General features: G+C 46.3%; 1 protein-coding gene across 2 annotated transcripts in view; it reads left to right on the top strand.

Annotated features, from left to right (window-relative positions):
- The window catches only part of SCNN1A (sodium channel, non voltage gated 1 alpha subunit), a 34,347-nt gene that overhangs the window by 7,858 nt on the left and 17,708 nt on the right, over positions 1-8,781 (top strand). For both annotated transcript variants that reach the window (XM_011982941.1, XM_011982942.1), the window contains one exon: positions 8,494-8,761. In XM_011982941.1, the coding sequence (XP_011838331.1) occupies positions 8,494-8,761 (268 nt within the window). The remainder of the gene's footprint in view (positions 1-8,493; positions 8,762-8,781) is intronic.

The following is an 8,781-nucleotide window of genomic DNA, read 5'->3' as shown; positions in this document are numbered from 1 at the left end:
AAATAAATAAAATAAAATAAATTAAGAGAGTTCTTCCTTAGGCAAAGCTGCAGTTTGGCTTGTGATAACTTCTGCCCTCTCATCCTGCTTCTGTGTCCTTGAAGCAACCCTAAAGGCGTCCCCTCCTTCCTCTGGCTATCAGTTCAGGTGCAACTATAATAGCAGTAATTGCACTGCAGTTTGCAAAGCCCACTGTCATATTTTGATCCTCATAACACGCTTGTTTAGGCAAGTGTCAGTCCCATAGTTAGAAAAGAAGATGGAGGCTCCGAGAGCCTAACAGGCTTTGCAGAGGTCACCCAGCTGGTAAGTGGAGGAGTCAGAATCGGAATCTGGGTCTTTAGCTCCACTGTTGTTAAGACACAAGGTCACATGGTAGTTACATGGCAGGCAGTGCTCTTGTGTCTTGTGTCTCCTTAGCTTTTTCTTCTCCAATAACAGTAATACCAACAGTAATGATAATGAAAACAACATCAGCAGTTATACAGTACCTACTCTGCAAGGTACTTTTTTAGTACTTTTTCATATATTAAGTAATTTAATCTTCATAACAACCCTACGAGGCAGGTTCTACTATTATTCCCATTTTACAGATGATGAAACAAAGGCACAGAAAACATAAGTAACTTGTCCAAGGTTAGCCAGCAAATATGTGGTGAGGTCAGGATATAAGCCTGGAAAGCTGATTAGAATTTAGTCCTTTCTTCTTTCCTTGAATGAAATGGTTTATAGACATCTCACTGCCCTGGCTGTCCATCCTCTGGGTAATCATTGGTTTGTGAGCACCTACTGCTCTTCAAATGTCATAGCCAGGGCTGGGCATGGTGGCTCATGCCTGTAATCCCAGCACTTTGGGAGGCTGAGGCGGGCGGATCACCTGAGGTCAGGCGTTTGAGACCAGCCTGTCCAACATGATGAAACCCCTGTCTCTACTGAAAAATACGAAAATTAGTCAGGTGTGGTGGTGTGTGCCTGTAATCCCAGCTATTTGGGAGGCTGATGAAGGAGAATCACTTGAACCTAGGATGCAGAGGCTGCAGTGAGTTGAGATCACACCACTGCACTTCAGCCTGGGCAATGGAGTGATACTCTGTCTCAAAAGAAAAAAGTCACAGCCAGGACTGAACTCCACATATGATCTGAGAGCTCAGAACAGGCTCTAGTGGGGCGATCTCTGTTACCTGGCTCTGTCCTCAGGGGGACTCACGGGTTTGGGGCACCTGTCTGTGAACACACTGTGGTAGAGGCCGGACTTGTAGGGACCAAGTGTGGGGAGGACTCCACTGGGATTGTGTGTTCACAGCCCCCTGGGAGACAAGGCTGGAGATGCTGAGAGGTGGAGAATGGGGCTAGGGAAGGGGCCAAAGAAGGGGAAGTCAAGGCTTCTAGGTGGTCCCTGGAGGTGGGAGACAGCACCGCAGAGAAGAAGTTGGTGCATTTCCCGTGCCCAGCTCTGCCTGGTAATCTGGGAATGTGCCGAGTGCTCCAGTAGGGCTTTCCTGGGCTCCAGGCTCCTCTGTGTCTTCCTGACAGTCGATGGTCTCTTCACTTTGTGTCACTGAGTATCTTCTCACTTAACCCTCCAAGAGCTTCATGTGATAGGCAGATCTAGTGTTATGCCCATTTTACAGATAAGGAACTCAGACTGAGATTCAGAAAGACTAGGTCACTTACTCAGCGTTACATAGACAGAAAGTGTGTGGCCCGAACACCAGGCCCTACGTCGCAGAGATTCTGGCCCAGGTGCTCTTTCTGGGGCACCATGTGGCCCTCCTAAAATAGCCAGAGGTAGCAGGGAGGGACCAGAGGGCAGTGTGGTGGCTGGAGTGCCGTCTGACCCATTTGCTAGCTGTGCCTTCTGCAATAAGTCATCATGCCTCAGGGTTTTCACCTGGAAAAGGGAATGACAACTGTGTTAGCTAACAGTGGCCAACGGTATACTGCGTTACACTAAAGACGGAATCATGTTAAATGAGTTTTAGCCTAAAGTTGCCTCTTTACAGTTTTTGAGTTTGGCCTACAGGTTTCTTCGTGCATAGTGAAATGGACCTAACTAGATATGTAAACACACTATAACCTACCTTTATAGCAATCGCAGGGTTTTGGCCAATGAAAGGCAGCCCACTGTTCAAACTTTGTCCAAATAAAGCAAATGCCAGAGGTGTAACCAATCCGGGTGTTTCTGTACCTCATTTCCGTTTTCTGTGGGTCACTTTCCTCTTCCTGTCCACGAATATTATCTAATCATGCAGCAGACCCCAGAGTCACTCTGAACCTATTCTGGTTGGGGGCGGGGGGGGGCACTCGATTCCAAGTTCATTCTTTGCTCAGTGAAACTCAAGTTAAATTTAATTTGTTTAAAGTTTTTTTTTTTTTTTTTTTTTTTGAGACGGAGTCTCACTCTGTCGCCCAGGCTGGAGTGCAGTGGCCGGATCTCAGTTCACTGCAAGCTCCGCCTCCCGGGTTTACGCCATTCTCCTGCCTCAGCCTCCCAAGTAGCTGGGACTACAGGCGCCCGCCACCTCGTCTGGCTAGTTTTTTTTTTGTATTTTTTAGTAGAGATGGGGTTTCACCGGGTTAGCCAGGACGGTCTCGATCTCCTGACCTCGTGATCCGCCTGTCTTGGCCTCCCAAAGTGCTGGGATTACAGGCTTGAGCCACCGCGCCCGGCCTAAAGTTTTTCTTTTAACAATCAAATAATGTACATTCTAATGCCAGTGCCTGGTTCATAGTAAGTGCTCAATAAACGCTAGCTATGTTGTCATTCTTTTAAGTACTAATAACAAGCAAGTCTCTTAGAATGCCAAACACACACCTTACCAGAGCTACATTTTCTCCTGTGAGAAGTTTAGGGGCTGCCAGAGCTGATGCCTAAGGCCCAGCCAACTATACTTTTCTGGTAGAGATGGAAATAGAGCTGACTGGAAGAGGAAGTGAAGATCTGGACTAGACGGTGGTTAATGTAGCTGCACGTTAGGACCACGTGGGGGCTCTTTTAAACAACCTGGTTCTGGCTCCGTCCCAGACCCATTAAATCTGAATCTGGCAAGTAAGACCCTGCACTGCTATTTTTTTCTTTAAGTGAGGCATAATTTACATACAATAAAATGAACAAATCTTTTTTTTTTTTTTTTTTTGAGACAAAGTCTCGCCCTGTCGCCCAGGCTGGGATGCAGTGGTATGATCTCGGCTCACTGCACCCTCCGCCTCCCAGGTTCAAGCAATTCTCCTGCCCCAGCTTCCCAAGTAGCTGGGATTACAGGTGTGTGCCGCTACGCCCAGCTAATTTTTGTATTTTTTAGTAGAGACGAGGTTTCACTATGTTGGTCAGGCTGATCTTGAACTCTTGACCTTGTGATCTGCCCGCCTCGGCCTCCCAAAGTGCTGGGATTACAGGCGTGAGCCACCGTGCCCAGCCAAAATGAACAAATCTTGAGTGCCCACTCAGGTTTGACAGTCAAGATGCTGAACACTCCCATTACCTAGTGCCTCCTTTCCATCAATTCCTCTTCCTCTCCCACTATCATTTTCTGAATGCTATCACCATCAACTAGTTTTGTCTGTTCATAGAATTCATATAAATGGGATCATACAGTATGTATTTTCTTGTATGTGTGTCTGACTTATTTGGCTTAATGTTTCTGGAATTCTTCCTTGTTTTTTTGCATGTATCAGTTCCTTTTTATTGCTGAGTGGTTTTGATGAGCCTATTCCGGTTGAGGGGCTGCCTGATTCGAACATCGTTCTTTGCTCAAGTAAACTCTGTTAAATTTAATTTTGTCTAACGTTCTTCTTTTAACAATTAAATAATGTACATTCTAATACCACAGTGCCTGGCTCATAGTAAGTGCTCAATAAATGCTAGCTAGGATTGCCATTCTTTTTTTTTTTTTTCAATACAGGGTCTTGCTCTGTTGCCCAGGCTGGAGTGCAGCCACACGATCACGGCTCACTGTAGCCTCAAACTCCCAGACTCAGGCAACTCTTTTGCCTCACTCTTCTGAGCAGCTGGGACTACAGGTGTGCACCACCACATCTGGTGAATTTTTGTATTTTTTGTAGATACAAGGTTTCATCGTGTTGCCCAGGCTGGTCTCAAACTCCTGAGCTTGAGTGATCCACCCACTTGGCCTTCCAAAGTTCTGGAATTACAGGTGTGAGCCATCATGCCCCGCCGATTGCCATTCTTTTAATTAGCAGTAATGAGCAAGTTTCCTAGAATGCCAAACACACACCTTCAACACACTTTTGAGTTGCTTTAGGCTTTTTGGCTATTATAAATAAAATGGCTATGAACATTTATGTACAAATCTTATTTATTTATTTATTTTTGAGATGGAGTTTCACTCTGGTTGCCCAGGCTGGAGTGCAATGGCAAGATCTTGGCTCACTGCAACCTCTGCCTCCTGAGTTCAAGCGATTCTCCTGCCTCAGCCTCCCGAGTAGCTGGGATTACAGGCATGTGCCACCACGCCCGGCTAATTTTGCATTTTTAGTAGAGATGGGGTTTCTCCATGTTGATCAGTCTGGTCTCGAACTCTTGACCTCAGGTGATCCACCCGCCTTGGCCTCCCAAAGGGCTGGGATTACAGGTGTGAGCCACTGCACCCAGCCTCAGGTACAAATCTTCATGTTTTTCTTGCTCTTGTGTAGTAGCTAGGGGTGGATCTGGTAAAATATTCAGAAATGAAATTACTGGGTCATAAGGTAGATATGCATGTTTAAAATTATAAGCAACTACTAACTGGTCCTCCAAAGCAGTGGTACCATTTTATGCTCCTATCAGCAGCTTAGAAGAATCCCAATTGCTCTCTACATCCTCACCAACACTTATGTCAGTCTTTTTAATTTTAGCCTTTCTAATGGTACCTTATCATGGATTTAATTAGCATTTCCCTGAGGACTAATTATGTTGAGTAGCTTTTCAGGTGTTTAGTGACCATTTGTATATGCTTTTTGGTCATTAAAATTTTTTTTTTAATTGTTAATTTACAAGAATTCTTTTTTTTTTTTTTTTTGAGACGGAGTCTCACTCTGTCGCCCAGGCTGGAGTGCAGTGGCCGGATCTCAGCTCACTGCAAGCTCCGCCTCCCGGGTTTACGCCATTCTCCTGCCTCAGCCTCCTGAGTAGCTGGGACTACAGGCGCCCGCCACCTCGCCCGGCTAGTTTTTTGTATTTTTTTAGTAGAGACGGGGTTTCACCGTGTTAGCCAGGATGGTCTCAATCTCCTGACCTCGTGATCCGCCCCTCTCGGCCTCCCAAAGTGCTGGGATTACAGGCTTCAGCCACCGTGCCCGACCTACAAGAATTCTTTATATATCAAGATGATCTTTTCATTAGGTATTTTTCCTTTAAAAAACAGCTTTATTGAGATGTAATTCACACACCATACAATTTACCCACTTAAAATTCAATCGTTTTTAATATATTTCACAGAATCGTGCAATTATTAGTACAATCAATTTTAGAACATTTTCATCACCCCCAAAAGAAACCCCGTACCCTTTAACAGGCATTCATCTTTCCCTCCCATCTACCTAACCCCTAGCCCTGTGCAACCACTAGTCTACTTTCTGTCTATAGATTTGCTTATTCTGGACATTTCCTATAATTAGAATCATGCTATATGTCGTCTTCTGTGAGTGGCTTCTTTCATTTAGTATAATGTTTTCAAGCATCATCCATGTTGTAGCATAAATCAGCACTTAATTCCTTTTTATTTGCCAAATATTATTCCAGTGTATGGATGTACCACATTTTATTTATACTTTCATAAATTGATGGACATTTGGCTTATTTCTACTTTTTGGCTATTAGGAATAATACTGGTATGAACATTTGTGCACATTTGTGTGTGTGTGGTCGGGGGGCATATGCTTTCATTCTCTTAGGAGTGGAATGGATGGGTTATATGGTAACTCTCTATCTAACTTTTTGAAGAACTTCCAGATTGTTTTCCAAAGTGATTGTATCATTTTATATTCTCACTAGCTGTGTACAGGGTCAGAATCTTTAAAAAATGTAGGTCTGTTCGGCTGGGCGCGGTGGCTCACACGCCTGTAATCCCAGCACTTTGGGAGGCTGAGGTAGGCGGATCACAAGGTCAGGAGATCGAAATCATTCTGGCTAACACGGTGAAACCCCATCTCTACTTAAAAAAATACAAAAAATTAACCGGGCATGGTGGCAGGGGCCTATAGTCCCAGCTACATGGGAGGCTGAGGCAGGAGAATGGTGTGAACCCGGGAGGCAGAGCTTGTGAGCCGTGATTGTGCCACTGCACTCCATCCAGCCTGGGTGACCGAGCGAGACTCTGTCTCGTTAAAAAAAAAAAAAAAACGGTAGGTCTGTTCATAAAGTGCCTACTACATAGGGTCGTTGTAGGGATTATTTGTTAGATATTTTTCTTACAAGAGAATTTTGCCTACCCCAAGGTCAGGAAGATATCTTCCATCTTCTAGAGTGTTTATGGTTCTGAATTTCATGTTTAGGTTATGATCCATCTTGAACTAACTTTTGCCTGTATAGTATAAGGTAGAAATTGAGGGTCATTTTTTTTTTTTTCCAGTACAGTATTCAGTTGTTCTAGCAGAATCTGCTCACAAATTTTATTTTCTCCACTGAATTGAATTGGTGTTTTGGTCAAAAATCAGTTGACCATCTATGCGTGAGTTTATTTCAGGACTCTATTCTGTTCCATTGATCTATTGTCTCCCCTTACGAAGAACCACATTGTTTTGATTACTGTGGCTTTATAGTAAATACTAAGGTCGGGAGGAATACATTTTCCAGCTGGGCTCTTCTTTTCTAAAATTTTCTGGCTATTCTAGATTGTTTGCGTTTTCAGATAAGTCTTAGAACCAGTCTGTCAGTTTCTTTAAAAATATCTGCTGGGGCCGGGTGCAGTGACTCACGCCTGCAGTCCCAGCACTTTAGGAGGTTGAGGCTGGTGATTGCTTGGGCTCAGGAGTTGGGAGTCCAGCCTGGGCAACGTGGTGAAACCCCCTCGCTACAAAAAAATACAAAAATGAGCTTGGTGTGGTGGCACACTTGTAGTCCCAGCTACTAGGGAGGCTGAGGTGGGAGGATTGCTTGAGCCCAGGAGGAGGCTGCAGTGAGCCGTGATTGTGTCACTGCACTCCAGCTTGGGTGACAGAATGAGATCCTGTCCAAAAAAAAAAAGCTGGAGTTTTGATAGGGATTGTGTTGAATCCATATATATACACATATATATCTCTCCACTTATTCTGAACTTGGATGTATTTCAGCTGGGATTTCAACATATTTTTCAGTCTTGCACATCTTTTGTTACATTTATTTCTATGTATTTGATGTTGTTTCTGTTATTTAATATTGCTGTTGTATTTCTGGTTTTCCAGTTTTTTTTGTTGCCAGCATGTAGAAATGCAATTAATTATTTTTTTTGAGACGGAAATGCAATTTTTTTTTTTTTTTTTTTGAGATGGAGTCTCCCTCTGTCACCCAGGCTGGAGTGCAGGGGTGCGATCTCGGCTCACTGCAAGCTCCGCCTCTGGGGTTCACGCCATTCTTCTGCCTCAGTCTCCCGAGTAGCTGGGACTACAGGCGCCCGTCACCACGCCCGACTAATTTTTTGTGTTTTTTTTTTTAGTAGAGACGGGGTTTCACCGTGTTAGCCAGGGTGGTCTTGATCTTCTGACCTCGTGATCTGCCCACCTCGGCCTCCCAAAGTGCTGGGATTACAGGCGTGAGCCACCGCACCCAGCCTAAATGCGATTAATTTTTGTTGTGTATTTATTTTGCACCCTGCAACCTTGTTCAGTTTATTAGTTCTATATTTGTTGTGTTTTGGTAGATTACATCCCTAAGGCCCTGCTACTCTGGACTTTCATGATGGAGATGGTAACAGGAACTGTATTAAGGAGGAATGTAGGGACTTACAGTGAGCTGTGTTTAATTTATGGTGTTTGGGCCGCACCCGAAACACATTAGAACAGTCTTTGGAGGAGGGAGGCGGGGTGGGTGCGGCATCCTGTATTTTTACAGTTGGAGATTCTAAAAGTGCAGTTGTGAACTCTTGATTTAGGTGCCAAGCGGCACGCCGAAAGGCCACTCCCCTGAGAGGATCAGGGCCGGATGACCTGGGCACCGCGGTCACGCCAAGGCCGAGGCCCCCACTCTTCTCCTCCTTGGGAAAGGGCAGACAAGTTCCGGGTTCCCTTCTAGGTCCGGGCGAGGGGGAGGAGAGCGCCCCGCAGACGACAGGCGCCTCCTGCCTCTCTCCTTCAATAAACAGTCCGCAGTAACTGCCGTCCCGGCCGGGCTCCCGGCGGACACACCTGTTTACCCTTCACCACCGGACGGCCGGGAGGCGCCACGACGACCCCAGCCCCGCCCAGGCTTCTCCGGGATGGACCCGCCTCCTGGGGCACAGATGAGGATCCTGACCCGCGGAGGGGCCAGACACTCGCGCCAGGGCCCCTGGCCTGACCCTTTTCCCCTCGCCCTTTCAGGTATCCGGAAATTAAAGAGGAGCTGGAGGAGCTGGACCGCATCACACAGCAGACGCTCTTTGACCTGTACAAATACGACTCCTCCGCCACCCTCGTGGCCGGCTCCCGCGGCCGTCGCGACCTGCGGGGCACTCTGCTGCACCCCTTGCAGCGCCTGAGGGTCCCGCCCCCGCTTCACGGGGCCCGTCAAGCCCGTAGCGCCGCCTCCAGCGTGCGGGACAACAACCCTCAAGTGGACTGGAAGGACTGGAAGATCGGTTTCCAGCTGGTGAGGCCCGCAGCGCCGAG

This window comes from Mandrillus leucophaeus, unplaced genomic scaffold (assembly GCF_000951045.1).
Source record: "Mandrillus leucophaeus isolate KB7577 unplaced genomic scaffold, Mleu.le_1.0 Scaffold245, whole genome shotgun sequence".
In the NCBI taxonomy this organism is placed as follows: Eukaryota; Metazoa; Chordata; class Mammalia; order Primates; family Cercopithecidae; genus Mandrillus; species Mandrillus leucophaeus.
The sequence above is the reverse complement of the archived record's forward strand: the minus strand, read 5'-3'. Positions and strand labels throughout refer to the sequence as shown.